The sequence below is a fragment of the Lipotes vexillifer genome, unplaced genomic scaffold, assembly GCF_000442215.2.
Source record: "Lipotes vexillifer unplaced genomic scaffold, Lipotes_vexillifer_v1.1 scaffold37, whole genome shotgun sequence".
Taxonomy (NCBI): domain Eukaryota; kingdom Metazoa; phylum Chordata; class Mammalia; order Artiodactyla; family Lipotidae; genus Lipotes; species Lipotes vexillifer.
Window position 1 is genome coordinate 1,330,919 of NW_006791811.1, and position 24,019 is coordinate 1,354,937.

The following is a 24,019-nucleotide window of genomic DNA, read 5'->3' on the forward strand; positions in this document are numbered from 1 at the left end:
TACTGCTATAAAGTTCCCTCTTAGAACTGCTTTCGCTGCATCCCATAGGTTTTGGGTCGTCATGTTTTCATTGTCATTTGTTTCTAGGTATTTTTGATTTCCTCATTGATTTCTTCAGTGATCTCCTGGTTATTTAGTAGCGCATTGTTTAGCCTCCATGTTTTTTTATTTTTTACAGTTTTTCCTGTAATTGATATCTAGTCTCATAATGTTGTGGCTGGACAAGATATTTGATATGATTTCAATTTTCTTAAATTTACCAAGGCTTGATTTGTGACCCAAGATATGGTCTATCCTGGAGAATGTTCCATGAGCAGTTGAAAGTGTACTCTGTTGTTTTTGGATGGAATGTCCTATAAATATCAATTAAGTCCACCTTGTTTAATGTAGCATTTAAAGCTTGTGTTTCCTTATTTATTTTCATTTTGGATGATCTGTCCATTGGTGAAAGCGGGGTGTTAAAGTCCCCTACTATGAATGTGTTACTGTCGATTTCCCCTTTTATGGCTGTTAGTATTTGCCTTATGTATTGAGGCGCTCCTATGTTGGGTGCATAAATATTTACAATTGTTATATCTTCTTCTTGGATTGATCCCTTGATCATTATGTAGCGTCCTTCTTGTCTCTTGTAATAGTCTTTATTTTAAAGTCTATTTTGTCTGACATGAGAATTGCTATTCCAGCTTTCTTTTGATTTCCATTTGCATGGAATATCTTTTTCCATCCCCTCACTTTCATTCTGTATGTGTCCCTAGGTCTGAAGTGGGTCTCTTGTAGACAGCACATGTACGGGTCTTGTTTCTGTATCCATTCAGCCAGTCTATAGCTTTTGGTTGGAGTATTTAATCCATTTACGTTTAAGGTCATTATCGATATGTATGTTCATATTACCATTTTCTTAATTGTTTGGGGTTTATTTTTGTAGGTCGTTTTCTTCTCTTGTGTTTCCTGCCTAAAGAAGTTCCTTTAGCATTTGTTGTAAAGCTGGTTCGGTGATGATGAAGTCTCTTAACTTTTGCTTGTCTGTAAAGGTTTTAATTTCTCTGTCAAATCTGAATGAGATCCTTGCTGGGTAGAGTAATCTTGGTTGTAGGTTTTTCCCTTTCATCACTTTAAATATGTCCTGCCACTCCCTTCTGGCTTGCAGAGTTTCTGTTAACCTTATGGGGATTTCCTTGTATGTTATTTGTTGCTTTTCCCTTGCTGCTTTTAATATTTCTTTTTTGTATTTAATTTTTGAGAGTTTGATTAATATGTGTCTCAGCATGTTTCTCTTTGGGTTTATCCTGTATGGGACTCTCTGTGCTTCCTGGACTTGACTATTTCCTTTCCCATGTTAGGGAAGTTTTCGACTATAATCTCTTCAAATATTTTCTCAGACGCTTTCTCTTTCTTTTCTTCTTCTGGGACCCCTATAATTCAAATGTTGGTGTGTTCAGTGTTGTCCCAGAGGTCTCTGAGACTGTCCTCAATTCTTTTCATTCTTTTTTCTTTATTCTGCTCCCTGACAGTTATTTCCACCATTTTATCTTCCACATCACTTATCCATTCTTCTGCCTTAGTTATTCTGCTATTGATTCCTTCTAGAGTATCTTTAATTTCAGTTTTTGTGTTGTTCATCACTGTTGGTTTGCTCTTTAGTTCTTCTAGCTCCTTGTTAAATGTTTCTTGTATTTTCTCCATTGTGTTTCCAAGATTTTGGATCATCTTTACTATCATTACTCTGAATTCTTTTTCAGGTAAGTTGCCTATTGCATCTTCATTTATTTGGTCTTGTAGGTTGTTACCTCGCTCCTTCAGCTGTGACATATTTTTTGTCGTTTCTTTTTTTTTTTTTTTTTTGATGGGTGGAGCTGTATTCCTGTCTTATTGGTTGTTTGGCCTGAGGGGTCCAGCACTGGAGTTTGCAGGCAGTTGGATAGAGCCAGGTCTTGGTGCTGAGACGAGGACCTCTGGGAGGCCTCACTCCTATTAATATTCCCTGGGGTCTGAGGTTCTCTGTTAGTCCAGTAATTTGGACTCAGAGCTCCCACCACAGGAGCTCGGCCCCGACCTCCAGCTTGGGAACCAAGATCCTGCAAGCCAGTCGCTGGAGGTTCATCCCATCCCCTTAGGTGTCTGTGGTCCCCCACCAGTGCCTGGTAGGTGCCCTAATTGTATGTAGACACGAATCCTAGTCTGCCATCTTGACTCCACCCTCCACTTGGCAATTGATCTTTATATACCCTTAAGGTAAATTATCTAATCCCTTTCTGTGACCCAGGGAAAATATGCCCTTTCTACTTTCAGTCTTAAAAAAAGCCCAAAATAAGACCTGATTTATGCTGTGCTATTTTACAAAATTCAAGCTATTGTATTGAAAGTACATACAGAGGGCTTCCCTGGCGGCACAGTGGTTGAGAGTCCGCCTGGCGATGCAGAGGACACGGGTTCGTGCCCCGGTCCGGGAAGATCCCACATGCCACGGAACGGCTGGGCCCGTGAGCCATGGCCGCTGAGCCTGTGCGTCCAGAGCCTTGCTCTGCAACAGGAGAGGCCGCAACAGTGAGAGGCCTGCGTACCGCAAAAAAAAAAAAAAAAAAAAAAAAAAGCAAGTACATAAAGGGAACTCCTCATTAATGGGATCTAAAGGCTGCAGATTTCCCCTTTTAAAATATTTTTCAAAAGGCCTTTAAGCTGGAAATTTTTAAGAATTCTTTTTTTGTGGTTTTAGTATTGCATCGTTGATTTGATGTTCTTACCTTACAAGAGGAACCAAGGGGGTTATCACAAACAGCTAATTAACATCTGTTCAGCAGTTTACCTGCTCAGTAACATTATTCAGCATTTTATAAAAGCTATAAAACCCCTAATTTATTTGCATGATTTGTAATTCTATGCACTACAAATCCAAAAGCACATTTTTACTGATTTTCCTACCACATAGCTTCCTTCCCCTTCCTCACAACCGTGTTCCACTCAACTATCTCCCCTATACTACTACTACTAAGAAATCCATCTCTTAGTCATCTTGCGCTGTCATAACAAAATAGCATAGACTGGATGACTCAACCAACAGAAATTTATTTTCTCACAGTTCTAGAGGCTAGAAGTCTGAGATCAGGGTGCCAACATGGTCAGGTTCTGCCAAACACCCTCTTCCTGGTTTGCAGTCGGCTAAAGACCCTTCTCCTGGCTTGCAGTTGGCTACTTTCTCTCTGTGTCCTAACATGGCAGAGAGCAAGCCCTCTAGTGTCAATTCTTGTAAGACCACTAATCCCAAGATCAGGCCCTACTCTCATGACCTCATCTAACCCTAATTACTTCCCAAAGGCCCCATCTCCAAATACATCACATTGGTCACTAGGGCTTCAACATAGGAATTTTGGGTGGACACAAACATTCAGTTTATAGCGATCTCATTGGATCTATTGCAAATTTTGGGTCCTGTTCTCCAATTCACAACCTCTTCCAGACACACACACACACACACACACACACACACACACACACACACACATCATCACTGTCATCATCAGGCTCTTGCAAGCAGTGGAAGCCTTGCTAGCAAGAACCATCACCATATAGTATTACTCCACCTCATCTGCACATGGTTAGCCTTGCAGTGCCAGCGTGCTGGATGTTGGGGAGGTAATCTGACTGTGCCCTGGCTCTTTGGGGCGATGCCCGCCGTACCTTGCTACTTGTCAGATACCCGCCACATCATCATCTGTTGCCAGCTCAGATCTCCCAGTGTGCTGTGAATGCAGGTTAGGCCACTCTAGGCATCATGCACTTTTTAAATGCTTCTAACACATTTTCTTCTCACGTTTCAAAGGGCATTCTGGCCACTTAGAAATGTGTATATGCATGATTCTCTATGTGTCCATAAAGCAGACTTGAAAACCATAATGAACAAGATTCTTAGCATCTAATGAATGACTCAGTCTTCTTTAGAATGAGTCAGCACCACTTTGTTAACTGTGAGGGATTTCATCAACTTTCTTATGTTTGCATCTATGGGAAATAGTTTTTGGAAGACTGTCTCAAAGAGCTTGAATGAAATTGAAGCAAGTGAGCCCACAGGTACCCAGGGACCGCAAGAATATCCAAATATTGGCCTGTAGGTTTCTCATTATATGCCCAACCACAGCTTCATAAAGCAGGACTGAATAAAATTGGCTGCAAAGGTAACCTAGCTAATGAAGCAAGAAATGAGTTGGTGAGCAGAAATTATTCCTACATGGTACAATTAATTGTGACCCAAGAATCCCTCAACAGTGTTTTTAGGATCCCCTGAGGTGTGTGTGTGTGTGTGTGTGTGTGTGTGTGTGTGTGTGTGTTTTTGTCAGATGTCAAATGCCATCCACTTGAGTATTTAAGCATTGCATTGTCCTTATTAGCTGTGACCCTAGCTTGTGACACCTATGGATGAAGACTTTTGTCCAAGGCTGTGCTCTGGCTGTGTAACCCTAGGATATCACTTAACCTCTGAGCTGTTTTTTTCTCATTTATAAAATAAGCTGTTATCTGCCATGCTCACCTCCCAGAGTTGTGAGACCAAAAGTATATAATCCACATTGAAGCACTTTGTAAAGTATTAAGAATTTTTAGTTTTAATTAATTGTATTGGTTTTCATTTGCTATGACAAAAGGACTGTTTTATAGACCCTTCTTTTTCTTTATAAATGCTGTATACTTTGAAATTACATACTCTTCTAAAATGAAGACTGTGCAAGTGTCCTGTGGATTTTGAATTCTTTTCCTTAGATCACTGATGCACTCAGATCTCCTCACAAAGCCAGGATTAGAGGTGTCATCTCTAGCCATGGAGTAGATCTACTGCCCACAGTAGGGCTTGTCAGGGAACATGAATTTTCACCTCTTGCTATGAGGTGGTAGAAAGAGTTGGTGAAGGAGACAAAGACATTCCTGGTATAATGCTTCTCTCCGAAAATAATTCTCCTTACACTCTGACACCAGTTTCCTTACCTTTATAGATTCCTTTGTTAGGCACACAGCACATGGCCAGCCAAGAATGATTCTGGCATTTTCAGAGTTATTGTCTAAAATATTCTCCCACCTTCCTATCCGGTGTCTTTTAATCTCACTGAACATCAACCCCATTCAACCAGTAGCTCTGCTCCAATGGTGTTTTTTCTTCTATGGTTCTTTGTACTAATTATTTCACGTGCTACTGAATGCTGCTGTGCTTTTCCATGTATTAACTTTACTGGCTGCTCTCAGTTTGCACCTTATGTACTGTGCTTCCTGGGGTGTTAAAGAATTAAAATAATAAAATCTCTTGCCAGGCATGAAGCTTCCTTCACAGGCTGACTTGCCAAAAAATGACCTAACTAACCAGGTTTTGAATACCTTGTTAATTTTACTTTTAATTTCCTCCAAGTGAAGCACAAAAATTGTTTATATATGCACACTGGAAATGAACAATAATATGTGTTTCCTACCCCTCTTCTTTGCAATTAATGTTTCTATATGTTATGGCAAATGGAAATACATTCCCAATGCTTGGGCTCTGCTTTTCAGCAGTATTATGCTGTGCCACTTATTTTCCAAACATTCATCCATACCTGCTATTAAATCTAGACAACTGTCTGGCTGAAGCTTTCATCTGAACTTGCTATTTACCTAACCTTCATTGTACCTGTGTGGCCACTTCATTACACTCTCTCCAGCAGCTAAGGAGCTCTTTGATCACTTCTGAAGTCTCACTGAGAGGGCTACTTCCCTTTAGATTTAGCCCTTGCTAGCATTAGATGTGAGCTAATTCCTTCATTTTTCATTATTTCCTTGATTTTCTGAAAGCAACAGCATTAAAGCATACCTGCTGGCATTTATTAATTTTTATTTCTTTTTCACTTTATCTCTCAAAAGCCCCAACCTTGTATAGGTAAAATATTAATCTGTAGTTTCCTGATGACCAAAACTGCATTTGGCTTGGGGTGGGGGTAGGGGGGTAGGGGGAGGAGCATTAGCAGTCAACTGTATCCTTTCCCTAGTGTCCTATCCATAAGGAGCACTTCCTGTTTTGCTATGCATCCAACAATCCAGCTAACAAAGCACCACTGCCTTCCACTATTTTTATTGTCCTGATGTTTTGGAAAATTACACTGATAGCTTATGTTTCCAAGCAGGCCGCAGTTGTTTCTGCACTTTGGAGTTGAGTCACTATACCACTTTCCTACAACCAGCCCCACTGTTTATTTTAAAGGAGGACAAAGAAAGTAATTTTTCGTGGGAAAGAAAACTGTTTCTCCTGCAACTTGCTTTCCTCTATTTGACAGTATCCATTGTTTAGCTACATTGAAACTCTGTGGGTAGGCTGGCTATTTCTTCAATTCAGAGAAGGGATCTCAAATCCACAATTTGCAGTCATTGCTCCTATAGGCTTATAGGTTTTCAGATAAATGATTAATTGGAAAGAACAAATTAGCAGGGATAAAGAAACATTAGTCAAATGGCAGAAAGAGATGTCAGGAAGAAATACAGCAAATACAATGCAACAGTGCTCAACCTTTCTTTATTACCAAGATTCTAGGAAAGCGCCAAATTCTAGAGGTTGGTGTCAATCAAGATATGTGTATGACATTTCAGAAAGGACTGCCTTCTAAATTCAAGTTAAAATTTCGATGCTCTTTAGTAATGCTAGTTTCTAATAATTTTTCTCCTTAGAAGAGAATATTTTAAGAAGGAAAAGTCACGTCTGCCTTCTCTAATTTCTGGGAGAAAATCTGTTTTATGAGTATGCACAAACTAAAATAGTCCTTGTGCAGATACTAAGCTTTAGGGGAGTAGTTTATTCTCCAACTTCTGTTTGAGATATTTGAATTTTTGTATAGCTAAAATTCATATTGCTAGGGCCACATATCAAGAGATTGTGATTCACTGAGTAAGGTCCAGGACTCTTCCTAGTTAACCAACAAGCCTAGTAATTCAGGTGCAGGTGGTCAAAGAGGAAACCTCCGCTCCCCGACCGCATAAAGGGATGCCACTCATCCAGGCTTCCATTTCTAAACACCAAGATTCAGAATGCCATCACCAAACTAAATCCTCCTGTGACTTCCCATTTCTCATCACCCTCCAAACATGACAGGAACCCTTAGATGCCCCCTTATGTCAGAAGTACTTTTTCCTAAACAGAAATGTGAGAATTTTATGATAAACTTTGTCTCACCTATCAAGCAGTACAATCTGTATTAAACTTTTTAGAGAAGGTAACATGTCCTCTCTATGGCTGGCAGTAGCAAACACAGAGGTAAGCCACCTTAATTATAAGTGTGCCCCATTTTAAGAAAGCCCAAAATACCAGTAGATTCATGGAGGTTGGTGTTCCTTACAAGTGCACAACAGTCTATTTCAAGATGGATCATGTCAGTGGCTCGAATGGTCCTAGGACCCAGAATAAATCACTAAAATGCCACAAGGAGAGGAGCCAGAGTCCATGGCCATCCAATGAGAGCTAAAGATAAAAGCAGAGCTGGAGGTTTAATGTAAGGCACTGGGCTAGACAGAAATCCACTTGCATAACATTTTTCAGGATTCAACTTGCATAAGAAATCTTCCTTTGTATAAACAAGACAGTGGGCAACTCTTAACTCTTATGATGCTTTGGTGACATAGATAAAATCACCCCCGCTCAATGGACACAGCTCTGTGGGATCCCCACTGGGAGACTGGAGCTCAGGTTCAATTTCAGTCCTTCTTTTCCCCTCATCCCAGATTCCTTAGGCAGGGCCACCTGCAAATCCTTCTCAACAGTCCTGCCAAGCGTTCCCTTTTATATATCAATACATTCAGCTGTTTGAAGGAAGGGTACAGACAATTCTCTAAAATAGAAGAAAACATTTATTTGCACTAGATACCACTACTTCAGGGAAGCTAAAAATGTTATTATTTAGCTGACCTGACTTCAATCCCTGGGGAGAGGTTATTTCTGTGGTTTTGTTCTAAAACATTTCCTTCTACTGGGAGACTAGGGGAGTTTGCGTGCGTGCTCAGGTGTGATAGAGAAGTTGCAATATGCCAGCCTCCTCAGCCAGCTGCAGAGAGTAAAGGAGGAGTCCCAGGTGATCAATCAAGCAATGGCCGAGCTAGCAACCATTCCCTATCTACAGGACATCAGTCAACAGGAGGTGGAATTGGTAAGCATTTGTTTTTCTTTCTTTAAGGCTTTCACAAGCCCTGAGCCAATAAAAGAGTGATATGGTCTGAAAAAGAATGTGACAATAAATGCAGTCCGAGGGCAAACTCCCCAACCCTCATGAAGCATTCTAATGAAGAAACTGGAAAATGTAGAAATGTGTGTGTGTGTGTGTGTGTATGTGTGTGTCTGTGTGTGTGTGTGTTTTATTTGTCCACCCTAACTAGCTTCCTTTTTTTTTTTTTCATAGCAAGACCTTTGTGATGTATGAAAATATGGAAGAGGGCTGATAATTCATATTTTGAGTCAGGCTTTTTTGTTCCAACTAAAGTGAAATTTTAATACATTGTTTCTTAACTCCAAGATATGTTAATACAGGATTCTTTTCGATGGAAAAGAGGAAAAAACAGTAATTGCTGGATAGAAAACTGACCCTACAAAATCATCCATAGAATTTTCTTATTTACTTCTAATGTCACATATATGCTGGCAGTGCCAACACTCGCACGCATACATACATTTAGCTAAGAGAGCTGTCTTGAGGGGAAAATGTAGTCAAATGGTGGGGTGTGTTTTTTTTTTAACTGAATTGACCAGTTAACTCAGAAAACACAGAGCCTGTCAAAAACTAGTTCAAGAAATATCTTATAGAACAAATCTACAAACAGGTGTGTATATTATAACCATAATTTATACTAGAAACAATAGCACCTCGTTTGAAAAACAATTATTAATCAGTGTGCTGGCCATTCAAGGAAAGGTAAAATTCACTCCATGTAAAGCTCCTAATGTGTTGCTGGGAAGGGCTTTTTGAGGCTCTAATTGAATGTAGCAAAAACTAATTATAGACCTGAATTGAATTCACATAGCAAGGATGAGAACAACCCAAACTCATCACCTGTAATTTCCAGATAACTAAAGGAACCCTCCCCATTTTAAGCTTTTAAAATTGTTACAAATTAATCAAGAAATGAACCGCCAACATTTATAATGTTCATCTGAACCTGTAAAAGTATATTAAATAAATACTGATATTCAAAGTAAGCATATAAAACCGAGTTTTATATAATAAATATTTTATATAACAGTAAAATAATCTTTTATATAATAAAATAATAAAACTCCACATACTAAACATTAAAACTATGAGAAAAAAAGTCTATTAGTCAAGAATTTACTAAGTCAAAACTGGCAATAATACTTTCTAAACCTGTATGGTTATGTACACAGAACACCTTCTAAAAGGCTGTTTATCCTACCATTCGTAAGGCATTCAGGAGTGCAGTAAGTGTGGAGCTTTCAAAGTGCATATTATAGCCAATTTTAGATGATTAATGCTCCTCTGAGATAAAAGAAAGCGAAGAAAATGTTAATTTAAGAAGCTGGCACAATGTTGATCCTGTCTTCCTGAAAAGCACATTCAAGATTTAAATGAAAAATACAAGGGAGTTTTCTGCACTTAGTTCTTCTTAACCACACATCTGCAGCCTTCTTTTTCCTGGAAATACTTATATTTCTAAATATACACAAAGAGCACAAAACTGGCATTATTAACATCGCTAACTAATGTGTTAGTGCAACATTCCACTACCCGAAACCTTGGAAAACAGGATTTCATGGGATATTTTCATAATTTATATACCTCCTAGAAAAAAAGTAAATGTATAGCTATGTATATGTGCAAGCCAAATATTTAAAAATCATGTATCTTGCAAGGGTTCATCACCTTAAGTAATAGATTTTACTTTCCAGCTTCCAAGCATAGGTTAACCTAGATACAAATCCTCGAAACACCTTTTGTGATGCTATATAAACAGTGACTACTCAGTAGAAGAGTTTTGAGTGACTCAACTCTCTACCCTCCTGCTTAAGCTCTGCAATATCTAAAGAACAGAAAGATTATCTAAGGGTTCATAATGTTTGACGCCACGGTGAACTGAGCTGGTATATGTTCATTTTTAGAGAACTTTCTTTTTTAGCTTTGAATATCACATGGCTTCATGTGGCCTCATTACTTTGCAGCCACATATAAGGTGTGTGTATAGGATTATTTTAAATTGGAATATGGCAGTTCGGGGCAAAGGGTGGAATGTTTTAAACTTGCCTTTGAAATGGAACCTAAAAAAGTAATCCTGGTTATTTTGAAATTTTAGAAAAGAAAAGCATAGTAAAAGAACATAAATGAGCTAGATCCTTTAAGAGGCAATAAAACAACACAATTTTAGTATGGTCCTCTGGTGAGCTTTTGCATGATGCCTAGAATTATGATACATTAGCCTCAGGAGAAAATATTAAAATGTGTTCATGTACTACATGCCATTTCCTGAGAGAATTAACTACCACCTTCATTCTTTACAACCCAAATCCGTTTTTACAAAACATCAACACTTACTACATTAAAATCTATATGTTTTCTACAAATTTTCAAGAATCTTTCCATTGTTTCAGTATTTTATATCTGCAATAATACTTGGTAATGACTGAAGCAGAGATGAGGTGGCAGTGTTCATTGTCGGAAAGTTGAGTAATAAAGTCATCAGCGTACAAATGATTTTTTAATTAGGTTTTAATCTGTGTATTTAGAGAAGTTATTTCTGTGTGAATTCCACACTGATAATTTTTATCTTGGTGCCACAGCTGCAGTCACTAATGGCAGATGCTATGGACACCCTTGAAGGAAGAAGAAACGATAAAGAACGTGTGTGGAATACAATTCAAAAGGTAAAACTTTCAGCTGAAGGAAAAAGACACATTATTCTCAAAGAAAAGGTCCATCTTGGGTCAAATCTGTTTAAAAGATAAAAAGAAAAGGAAATTCCTCGGGTTGTTTTATTGGTTGTTTTCTTCTTAAAATAAATGCAGCCCTCTCCCTGGAAGTGTAGCCAAAATCAAATATGGATTTATTTAATCTGTTTCCTAAGGTCTGCTGCTTTTCTGACTGTGGTCGTATGCTTTTATGGGTCTCTTATCACGCTCATTTTCATACTGTATTTTCGTTATCTGCTCCTTCGTTATTGGTTATTATAGATATTTTTAAAGCCCTTTCATCAATGTTTTAGTTTGCTCCCCAACCCTTTCTCCCATAATTGTCACTTGAGGAATAATGGCTACATTTTAGGGAACTACAAATGAACTAGCACATTGATGTTTGGGGTGAAGGAGTAACAGACAGGTTGTCAGAAGTAGAACATCCCTTCACTGGTTACCTGAGTTATGCAAAACAAGCACTGAGATGCACCTGGCCCCAGCTACTCGGGAGACTTGTGTGATACCACGGGCCCCTCTGGCAATGAAGGAAGGAGTAAGTAGTGTTGGGTCTCCAGTCCAGCTAAAGGTGATAAATTCTGGTCAATCTACTCCCCACTCAGTCTCCTCCAATCACCGTAAGAACCCACAAAGGGAGAACTGGTGTCAGGAGATGTGAGAAGAGCAAACCAAAGAAGCCTTCAGTTTAAGAGGTAAAGTCAGCCATGAGGGATTACAATGCATCTGCAGAAATGTGTGTCTTCTGTAATCAATTCAGAGGCCCTATGATAAATGCATAGAACAGAAATCAACTGAGCTCAGCAAATATTTGTTGGATATCTACTACGCCTGAAAGAACACCGTATGTTAAGGATATTGTGCTAGACAAGACAAACACAGCCCCTGCCTATATGGGCCTACCCATCTAGGAAAGAAGACAGTTATTAAACAGCTACTTATAAGTTTACTAACTATTATATTTAAAAAGTGGATGTTCAATGATCTGTGGGAACAAACACAGGAACATAATCTGGTCTGAGAGGTCAGAGAATCCATCTCTGAGAAGGTGATATTTATAAAACATTTAAAGGATAGTAGTAGTTATCCAGTTGAAAAGGGAGATTTCTGCACAGAGGAATAAGTTTGTACCAAGAACGCTAAGAAAGCATGGCAAATTCAAAAACTGACAAAGGAACGGGAACATATTTCAAAATGAAGTGCAGAGGCAGAAGAAGTCAAATCACAGAAGGTCTTAAAAATTACGTTAAGGATTTTTTAAGGATTTGGACCTAAAAACTATGTTTGGGGAAGTATTAATATTTATCTGATAAATATTTTTGAGACATTGCTAGGGCTGTAGTGGGAAAACAGATTGGGGCTACAGAAATTTGGGGAGGTCAGTTATAAGGAGGTGACTTGATGTACAGTGGTGGGCACAGAGATGGAGAGAAGCAGACAGATGTAAGAAATACTCAGGAAGCAAATATACAGGCCTTATTCACTGATTGCAATATGGGAGTTTAGAAAAAAGAAAAGGTTAGAATGATGCCCAGACATTGGGCTTGAGCCACTAGGCAGGGAATAGGAAGAGGTTCGCTGGTGCAAGGGAAGGAAGGAAATACTTCAACGAAGCAGCTTTTGGCTGAGAACATAAACTCTTTCAGAGTCCACAGAAACCACACCAGGTATTTGAAAGGGAACTTAATATACAGAATGGTCAACTGTGTATGAAATAGGTAACTGAAAAGGAAAACAATAATTCATTACCAAGGAAGCAATTAAAGGAAACAGCTACCACCCCCTAGGGCTGGAGAATCAAAGAGAAGAGGTTGCAATTACTAAAACGTAGAAACTTGGAGCAGCGACCTGGCTGGGCCAAAACTCAGATCTCCTACTAGGAGGTGCTATTTAGCTGGTGCTAGTGTCCCTGAACTTGGAGGAGGGGTCGTGAAGGGCTGAGACTTAGACTTCTGAGGAGTGGGCACTAACTCACTGGTGCTGATGGGGAGTGAAAGAAGGCAGTTTTAATGGGGGTGATGTGGCAACTTTTGGAAAAACCAAATTCCACTTCTACTACAGAAAAGAATGTATGTTTCTGGAGCCAAGAAACGTTGCTGAATAGATGCTCACGGGAACTCCAAGCAGACAGGAAGTCCGCAGCAAATAACCAGGAAGCAGCTAGTCCCTCCTTTCTCCTTGGGTTTTACAGTGTCCCTCTATCGACCCCTACTGATGGAGACAAAGAGCTGGCAAAACAGAAATGGGGTTTCCAGAGTTCCAGTCCCAGCATCAAAGAGCTAATTACAGAAGGGTGGGCTTGGAGTTAAGAGACAATAGGCTAATAACTAGCCCAAAAGTGCACTGAACTTAGGGTGCCGGCAAAAGATATCCAAGGTGAAGTATAGGAGTCTGGAGTTCTGAAGAGAAAATTGAATAGAGATAGAGTTTTCTAAGTCATTGGCAAATTGGCGGGAACTGAAATCATTTGAGTGGATGACATGGCAGAGAAAGAGCGTATAAGAAGAAGAGAGGTTTGGGGAGCACATTTCAAATTTAGGAGGAGACTAAGAAGGAATGGCAAGACGAACTGGAGCTAGAGCTAAACGAAATCCAATGCTCATGAGAGTCAAGCGATATAATTAAATATTTCTGCTGACTATAGAAATAACTGTTTAGCACAGGGGGTAGCAAACTACAGTTCACAGGTCAAAACCAACCAACCAACCACTTATTTTTTGTAAATAGAGTTTACTGCACACAGCCATGCCATTCACTTAAGTATCATCTATGCCACCTTGGCCAAGTTGAGTAGTTGCCACAAAGACCATATAACTCACAAAGCCCGAAATATTTACTATCTGACCCTACACAAAAAATCTGCTGTACCCTTATACCCTGGTTTAAAGCATTATCCCTCCCAGAAATATTTGCATTTGTACAGTAAATATTTATAGTTGCAAATCCAAGAGGGAACAGAATAGTCCAATTATGAAATTCCAAGGACTAGCCAAACAGGTGGAAGAGTGATTGACATTCGTCTATACCTGTCTGCATCTTGTAGACAACCACCAGTTTCAGCTCACCCTACACTAGTGTTCTGACGCCCACACTCATAGGAGCATTTAGCCCACAGCTTCCTGCTTTGCCCTTATTGCAGTTATCTATTGCTGTGTTAAAAATCATTCCACATATAGTGGTTCAGAATGACAACGTTATCTCTCACAGTTCTTTGTGTTGACTAGACTTGGCCAGGTGGTTCTTGCTCAGTGTCTCTCATGCAGTTCAATCTCGTGGCTTCTGTGCCTGGGACTGGAGGAGTCACCTGAAGGCTAAAATGGACTGGACTCCAAGATGGCTCACACATGTGGTGACAGCTGATACTAGTCACCTGAGACACTGACTGGATTGCCTAAATGTGGCTTCTCCACGTGAATTAGGCTTTAAACAGCACAACAGCTGGGTTCCAAGAGGAAGTATCTCGAGAGAAAGGGAAGTATTTAAAAACCACCAGTCCTCTAAAAGGCTAGGCCCAGAACTGGCATAGCAACTGCCACCCTATTCTATCGGTCAAAGCAGTCACAGGCCAGCCCAGAATCGGGGGGATTGGAGAAACAGATTCCAATTCTGCAAGGAGGAGTGATATGTGCATTTGTGGAAAGAATGAAATGATAGCATCCATCTTGGAGATAAGCTGTAGCAGTAGAGCCATGGATCAGGGCCCCGGGCTGGAAAACATACCTGCAAGCAAGCAGGAGTCAGGAGAATAGTCAAGTCAAGGCCTCTGAGACTGGAACACATCAGAGCCACTCAACCCAACCACTGGGTATCTAGAAAGACTTACTGGTGAGCAGCCAATCTTTCCAAATTAAAAGCCCTGGTAATGATCTTAGCTTTCTAAATGGAAGCTCCCGAGAGGTCTTTAGGAAGATGTGAATGGGAAGGAACGCGGTGCCAAATTTTTCCCAAGGGCTTTTAATTTGGTCAGTGTGACTCTACAAAGCATGATCCTATCACTTTCAGACGATTCCGGTAGCAAGTAAGTAATTTCCTTTTACTGCTACAGAGTTCATTTGCGTGTGCAGGAAAAAAAATAATAATTTTTAAAAAAGCTAATTGTACAAGCTACACTGTGTTCTGAGCCCACTAGAAGTTGATATCAGCATCACCACCTCTGAGATCTGTTATCTTTAATAGAAACAGCTGTTGTACCTAATGAAAGCACTTGAAATTTTCATCTGAAGCAGAATTATAGCAGCACCTCCTAGTTCCACGGAGTTAAAGGGTCTGTCAGAATCCCCATTACCTAACACAATTTTCAGGGCTCCACTTTGTTACAGGTCTATAAAAAGACTGTCAAGATGAAGCCTGATTCATGAGTGCTGACCTCCTGTCTATATTTTGTTATCTTTGAGATTTCTCTAAGAACCCGGAAAGAGAAAGAATGAGAAAATTCTGGGCTTTTTTCCTGATTCACCAGAACTACAATACTGTGTATTCTTTATAGAGTTTTAGAAAAGTGGCTCTTGTTTTTGTTTGGCTTTACAGAGTATTGGCTTTCCAGTAATTAATTCCAGAAAGAGATATGTATGTTGGTTTAGCTGTGCAAATACAAAAATAAGCAGATTGTGTCAAAAAAAGGGTAAATTTTCTTGTGTTGGAAAGTCCCATGCCATGACAGGACTCTTTAAATAAGAGTATCACACTTTGCTTAGTTTCAGTCTGTAACAAAAATACCTGAGAAAACACACCCTTCTGAATATCCCACAGGTCACACTGCTAGCACACTGCTCATTCCTGCATTCAGTGATTAGGGCAGACACTGTCCTAGATGCTGGAGATACAGCAATGAAAAAGCAGTGCCCTCATGATGTCTGCATCCTGCTAGAGAAAAGTAGGCAATAAACTACCTAAAGAAATGTGGAATATAAGTAATAAATGCCATGGCTGGAGAAAGCAGGAAAGGAAAATGGACAGTACAAGATGACTGCAACTGCAATAGAATACTCAGGGCAGGATTCACCAAGGTGATAACTGTACAAATATCTGAAAGAAATGCAAACCATGCAAATATCTGGTGAGAAGCATTCCAAGTAAAGGAAACAGCAAACTCAAAACCCTGAGACTGGAGGGTGCCTGGCACGTACAAGGATCTGCAAGGAGGGCACGGTGACTGGAGTAGAATGACACGAGTAATACGAGATGAAGTGAGAGAGCAGAGGAGGTAACGTTTTGTCAAACAGAAAAACAAAAAACACTCTAAGCTGCTGAGGTGAGAAGACATGGAAGGGGGCAAGGGTGGAATCAGGAAGACCAGTTAGAAGGTTACTGCAATGATACCAGAGAGTAACAACGATGGCTGGAACCCAAGGTTGCGTGGCTTGAACCTTGAACCTAGATAGTGGCAGTGGATATGAGAAGTGGTCTGATTCTGTCTTCTATCCATAAGAAGAACAAAGACTTATTTACAGGGAGGCTAGTACAGTAAAAAGCACCCTGAACTAGTGATTCAGAGACCTGGGTGTGTCACAAATTAGCTCAGAAGCCACATCCTTTTTTCCAGGCCTCAGTTTTTTCATCTGTAAAATAAAGATATTGAGCTAGAAGATTCAAAATCCCCTCCCAGCTCTGAATAAATGGGTCTTTTGAAAGCCAGATCATCAAAATGCAAGAAGAGTTAATGTTTACTGAGCTCTTAATATGGGTCAACACTCTCCTATTCACTTTACATACACCAACTCACTAACCCTCACATAAGGTAAAAGGTATTAAACAGAGAAGTTTACCAGTTTTCCTAAAGTCACACAGCCAGTAAGTGGTAGAACCAGGACTTGATCTGGCCTTAGAGCCTAATCTCTTTCTTGATAGAAGCCCAAGCTTTGTGCAACCTGAAAAAGCCCGACTGACCACCATTGTTTTATATATGGCTGAGCGTTCAGGTGTGAAGCCAAATGGGGAATTATGATGGCCTCCAATCAAAGTGGAATCTGGCCATAAACTAGCCCAGTGTGCCTGTCTTCAATTCTCCAAATAAAGTTCTTTCAATCTGAGCCAAAGAAGTCACTAAGGAATTTTCGGTTTAGTCTACCTTTGTGATCTGCCCATATAGGATACTCCTCCTCTGTACCTTAGTTTTCCATCTCTAACCAGAAAGAATGCAGAGCCTCAATCTACAAAATCTTGACCATGAATTCAGCTCCCACTTGTGGGACCTTGGGCAAGTCACAGCCTACTGAGAAATACAGTGTGTTCATACCCTTACCACCTATAGAGCCTATGATTTTGTATGACTTAGCATTGAATCCTAAGGCCCATTATGAACTAAGCCTGAAGAGAAATAGAAAAAGGAATCTTTAGAAAAAGGAGTCTTTTTAAAAAACGTGCCAACTGTTAAGTTGGAACATTCTTATTTCTTCTCACCAGAGACTCAGTTTAGAGAAACATTTAAGCAACACTGTCTACAACTCAGAAGACAAAGCTGCTGGCTCTTAATTTACAAAGTCTAAATTTCACACCGCAAAGATCAGAATTTAATCTGGTATGACATAAAATATTGTCTTATTCTGATCCGCCTCTAGATCTCTGATTTGAGACTAAATAAAGAGAAATAAAACTTTGTTACTTTACAAGTAGTGAGAGAAATACTTCAGCATCTAATCATTATCCTATGAATTTTCATGAGAAGAAATGCTACCTTACAATTTCTTCAAATATTAAAATATAACACAGTACATCATAATCTTTAATGAGTTCAATGAATGGAGTTAAGGTAGATATCTTTAAACCATCCATATGAACTTATTCAGAATGACTTAGCTTTGGGGGTTCCTTTATCTCTTGAAATCTTAACTTATAAATCATACTCATCTTCACTGTCATACAGGAATGACATTCATTGATATAGTAATTTGGTCTTTTAAGATAAAAATGGGATAGAATTGTATGTCACTTAACAACTCTGTTCTGTGCAAGGCTGTTGACATAGGCAGAACAAGAAGGGGAGAGTGCAAATTCAGAGATGAGCTAAGGCAGTTGGTTGAAGACGAAAGAACAAATTGGAACATTTTATATACTTTCCACATCAGCATTCAAACCTGAGTCCTTCCAGGAGCTCCGCTGAGAGAGATTGCCCATGTGGCACTATCATCCATCAGCCAGTCATCTGGGCTGACTAATATGCGGTTGGGAGCTGCAGTTGTGTCTCTGACAGTGCTGCTGTCTTTTCAAAGATTCAGCAACAGCACCACTCATCTGCAAAGCAGTTTGTCCAGCAATCAGGCTTTTCCTGTGTGTCTTGTTCTTTAAGGAGTCTCCACAGATTTATTGCAATTTGACTGTGAATCTTCTCAGCTTCTGGTTATGGGTTTCCTCGTTAGCATATCCCCAAATTCCTTTAGAGCGTGTGCTCCGAGCACTGCTAAGCAGTTCCGTCCGTGGCATAATGCAGATCATCGTGCACAGAAACCAAAATGCTCTTGTTGCTGACCAGGCTGAGGGGAAGGGGCAGGGAAGAAAGGCCCAAGGGGCTAAGAGGCCAGGTGCCGGGATAAACCACTGAGGTTCCGGGGACGAATGAGTCTGTGCCAGTAGCCTTCTAAGTCAGCAATCGTAGTGGAGGAGCCACCGGCCAAAGCCCTGGCAGAACCTCCTGACTGAGGTCAGAGGCTGAGCCCTGAAGCTGTCAGACCTGGAGGGAGGACCTCATCCTCACATGGACAGCAAAGCCACGTCTAGCCTGGCGAGCAGAGAAACCCAAGAGCCTTGGTTTTGGCCATGGCCACTGTGCAACACTCCAAACAGATGCTGAATTTCAATCACCGTTTAAACCAAACAATATCTTTCTCCTCTGACTTAAAGGGAAAAAATATGTGGTTAATTTGTTAAACATTTTCAACAGCTGCGTTTGCTAATTACTCACTTTCCACCTGTACTTGGCCTCTCCTCCAAAACTGGGAGTGCCTCTTTTATATACTTTGTTGGCTGAAATTATTCTAAAACTTTGATGATTTGGCAGGAAATTTCTGCAGCAGAAGCATTTCTGTGCAGGAGTCGGATCTAGCATGGCCCTCAACTAGGGAGCATGAATCCAGGAGCTGTGTCTTTTTACCAGGAGCTATCAAGGGGCAGACAAAACTAATCAGCCATTTATTAGGTGCTCATATACTTAATAAAATACTGTGATATCCAACAAATTATCAAACTGTTAGTCTGAAGTTTGCTTTTGAATAACTATCACAATGGAAACATGCTATAGAAAAATTTATTTCAGGTAAATAATTAATGTGATAAATTAATAATGTGATGACAAATATCATCAGTGATGACTACTGATCTCTTAGTATATGCCAAGCACTTCAAGAAGTTATCACAGAGACTTCCCTGGTGGCGCAGTGGCTGAGAGTCCGCCTGCCAATGCAGGGGACATGGGTTCGAGCCCTGGTCCGGGAGGATCCCACGTGCCGCGGAGCAACTGAACCTGTGCGCCACAGCTGCTGAGCCCGTGCTCTAGAGCCCACGAGCCACAACTACTGAGCCTGTGTGCCACAACTACTGAAGCCCACGCACCTAGAGCCCCGTGCTCTGCAACAGGAGGGGCCCCCCCGCAATGAGAAGTCCGCGCACCACACCGAATAGCCCCTGCTCACCACAACTAGAGGGAGCCCGTGCGCAGCAATTAGTACCCAATGCAGCCAAAAACTAATTTTAAAAAATTCTTTTTTAATTATCACATTTAATGACTGCAACAATCCTATGAGAGATATGTCATTATCTCTCCTTTGAAAAACGAGGAAAAGAGCTTCATAGAATTAACAAGGAAACAAGCCTACGTTTGTTAGGGACAGTATCTGGTTTTGAATCAGGTTTGTTTGGGTCAAAGTCTCTGTTCCTAGTCATTAGCTAGAACACTTATAGTAAACCAAATGCAGCTACTAAAAGTCAGTGGCACAAAGAACATTGCCTGACCCAAGCTCAGTTTCCGTAAGACAACCAAAGAGACGATCTTTGAGTCTGCTTTTCAGCAGTGAGTGGGATAGGAGCATTGCAGGCATCTGTTCTTCTCTAGATCACAGCTCACAGACCCAGCTGGCGACTTACAATTTTGCAGCAGCTGCCTGACCAAATCTGAACCCTGGCACCCACTATCCCCTGGATCATGCTACTCTTACTGTCCTCCTTCACCACCTCTCCCTTTATAGACATATAAAGGGTGCCTTGATAGGTCACCGTTTTCCTTCTTCCTGCAACATCAGCACCCCAAGAAAACAGCTTGGAAGTCTCGTTATTCCTGTAATATATTTACTGTTGCTCCAAGGGTCACTTTCTGGTGAGATATCTGAATAAGTATTTTGAAATGCACCAGGATCTCAATGAAAACATAATTTCAGAAGTACATATCACTGTAACCCCTCCACACCTTACCTCACAGCACAGAGGCCTTGTGGCCAGGACTGGACAGCACACTGTCGACTCCTCTACTTCCAGGAACTCCTCTCCGCCTGTCCTACTAGGGAGCTAATAATATAGGGAGGTGACTAAAACAGAAATTGGAAATGCTCAGATGACTCCAAACCTATCAGTGTTTTTCCTCTCTGTAAAGGCTTTTCAAAATGAATCTTTCAGAAGTTCAGTGAAATATTCTGGGGCAAGGGAGGGGAGCATATATCTCAATTTCATTTTGAACTGAAGAGTGAGTTTGCTGTTCATTCTAAAAGTTACTTTCTCTAAATTACCTAATATCTCTTTTGCTTGGCAGCCCAGCATTTACTGCATGTATTTTACACATTAAGCTTTGCAATCCTTTATAATTCTAGAGAATAACAAAATATCAGCTTATACCACTTGGTAGCTAAATGAACAATAGGACATCTTCTCATTCTGTATTGAAAGTGAGATTAATACAGAGTTCAGAGCAATTGACTTGTCACTCTTTCAGTCATTTATAGTGTACTCATTATATCTTTCATCTTTTGGAGAAGGGTAAAAATAAAAGTACCTTTACATGCAGCTCTAAAGGAAGGTATGGGGTCACTTATCATTCCGATTATGGCTTTCTTAAAATGGTGCACGTGGAGGAGGGAACAAGACTGTAATCAAAAGCACATACAAATGCCATAAGCACCAACACGCCCATATCTCTTAGCATCATTAAAACTGGATGTGTGAAACATATGTGTACTCTGCTAATATGGCTTTCTGCTGGAGAAGAGATTCTGGAGAAGAACATGAGGTGGCTGGTGAAAAGATGCATATGGACCAATGTTAGAGATCCTAACCCAGAGACAGTATAAAGTTAGGCTTCTTTGTTACTGAATTGAAAGGAATTCGAGAAGCTTTTAACTTCCCAATACCTCTTATGGAGAGGAGACCCCCTTCAGCTTCATTGATTCACTTCATCCTACTGATGATGATTTTCAGAAGCAACTGGGAAAACAGATACAAGAAATAAAAGTACATCTCCCTGAGGAACAGAGGTCAGAAATCATTTTTTTAAAGCCGTGATAGGGGGCTTCCACTTTCAGGAATATGGAGGAGACATGCTTTTCCCTATTCCTCACATTAAGTGAAACCTTGGACATTATATACAAATATAAGACTCTGAAATGTGGAATGAAAAGGGAAATGACCTAGAGACATGTGGACCTGAACAATAACATGGTGATGAGTTCATTGGATTTTTATTTATTTATTTATTTTGCCTCATACATTCCACACTTCTTGATGACGAAACCCGGTAACCCAGAAACACTAACATGTGGAGACACACAAAAAAAACCCCAACAAAATCCAGCTCCCTCCAGCCAATGGACAAGGAAAAAGGCAGCCTAGCAAGACAGAAAGCTCTTAGGCAATAATCATCCTACTCCAGCCAAACACCACAGAAAAAAGATGGTGATCCAACCCCAGCCATGTCAGCAAAGCCCCAGTGAGGAGTTAGACTTCTTCCCTCACTGGGCTATAATAAGGTGTCTCAAGCTTCCCACCTGAAAAGGGTGGTGTCAAAGAAACTAAATAGGGAGCCTAGATACTCGTCCCCACTGGGCGTGGTGTCAGAGGAGGCCTAGTCAGGATTTTCACCACCCACCAACAATCATGAGCCTGCCTCCTCGATGTGATGTCAGTGGAGGTCACATGGGAAGCAGTGATGAGGTACTGCTGGAGAGGTATCAGTGGAAACCTAGGGAGGAGCTTGAATGCTCATGCCAAGCCAGAAGTAATGAGGAACCGCTCCCTCAAGTGTCAATGGAGACTGAGTGTGAAACCTGAACTTCTATCCCCACGTGGCAGTAACGAGGCAATGTCCCTCCCACCTCTTGCCATAGCAGTGTCAGAAAATCCAGCTAAAGCAGAAGGCTTAAATAAGATCCAGACTCTCATAACATTAATACCCCAAATGTTCAGATTTCAATCAAAGGTCACACATCATACCAAGAAACAGGAAGATCTCAAACTGAATAATAAAAGACAATCAACTGATGCTAACACAAAGATGTTAGAGCTATTATAATTATCTGACAAAGATTTTAAAGCACCCACCATAAAAATGTTCTAATGAGCAATTAGAGACATCTTAAAACAAATTTTAAAATATGACATCAGACTATACTACAAAGCTATAGTAATCAAAATGGTATGGTACTGGAACAAAAATAGACACATAGATCAATGGAACAGAAAAGAGAGCCCATAAATAAACCCACACACTTATGATCAATTAATCTATGACAAAGGAGGCAAGAATATACAATAGGGAATAGAAAGGCTCTTCAGTAAGTGGTGCTGGGGGTCCCCGTGGCAGAGAGCAGGGTGAGAGGCCAACCATGGCCTTCTCCCCAGGCCCTCCAGGCCCCCTGGCCTTGGGGCCAGCAGGTGAGCTGGGTGTCTGGGGACAGGCTGAGGGCTGTGTCCCATGGAGCCCCAGAGCCCTCACCACGGCCACCCACCAGCTGGGCCCAGGCCTTGAGGCAGTGGTGAACCCCTCCCCCCAGCCCCGCCTCTGCGACCTCATGGCGGCAACATCTCCATGGGTCGTGGTCCATGGAGGCTTCAGCAAGTGAAGGATATGCACACTGCCATTCAGGCTTGTCAGCTCCCCCATCTCAGCTGTCCTCTGCTTCCTGCATCTCTCCAGTCTCCTAAATAATCACCACCAATAATAACCACCAAGTCCTCCGGCCCATCAGCCACCCCTGAGAGACTGAGGTTGACACCCAAGGAGACACCCACTCCACATCCCTGGTACGATGTCTAAGGAGCTACTATCTGGATTTGGAGTCAAGACGACCCTCACCCTTGACTCACATGTTCCTCGATGTGTCTGGCACAGAGAGCCAGCCACTGTTCTAAAGATGACTTCCTTTTATTAATCTTCCTTTGAGAGCAAGAGGCTAATAAGAGAAGGAACTTGCAGAGCACTCTTCTAAAGAGTCAGAAAGAAACAAGAATGCAGCCAGAAAAATCGGGACTTAATAAATAAGCAAAGGAAATCGTCAACAAACGAAAAGAGAACCTACAGAATGGGAGAAAATATTTGCAAACAATGGAACCAACAAGGGGTTAATTTCCAAAATATACAGACAGCTCATACAGCTCAATAGCAAAAAAACAAACAACCCAATCCAAAATTGGGCAGAAAATCTAAATAGACATTTCTCCAAAGAAGACATGCAGAATGGCCAATAGGCACATGAAATGATGCTCAACATCGCTAATTATTAGAAAATGCAAATGAAAACTGCAATGATGTACCATGTCACACCGGTCAGAATGGCCATCATCAAACAGTCTAGAAATAATAAATGCTGGAGAGGGTGTGGAGAAATGGGAACCCTCCTACACTGCTGGTGGGAACGTAAATTGGTGCAGCCACTATGGAGAACAGTATGGAGGTTCCTTAAGAAACTAAAAACAGAATTAACATATGATCCAGCAATCCTACTCCTGAGCATATATCTGGAGAAAACCATACTTCAAAAAGACACATGCGCCCCAATGTTCACTGCAGCACTATTTACAATAGCCAAGACATGGTAGTGACCTAAGTGTCCATCAACAGATGAATGGATAAAGATGTGGGGGGGAGGGCTTCCCTGGTGGCGCAGTGCTTGAGAGTCCGCCTGCCGATGCAGGAGACGCGGG

At 40.8% G+C, this 24,019-nt stretch overlaps 1 protein-coding gene across 1 annotated transcript in view; it reads left to right on the plus strand.

Annotated features, from left to right (window-relative positions):
• The window catches only part of SPATA16 (spermatogenesis associated 16), a 223,390-nt gene that overhangs the window by 186,173 nt on the left and 13,198 nt on the right, over positions 1-24,019 (plus strand). The window contains exons 8-9 of the mRNA XM_007464704.1: positions 7,977-8,141; positions 10,778-10,861. Coding sequence (XP_007464766.1) covers positions 7,977-8,141; positions 10,778-10,861 — 249 coding nt within the window. The remainder of the gene's footprint in view (positions 1-7,976; positions 8,142-10,777; positions 10,862-24,019) is intronic.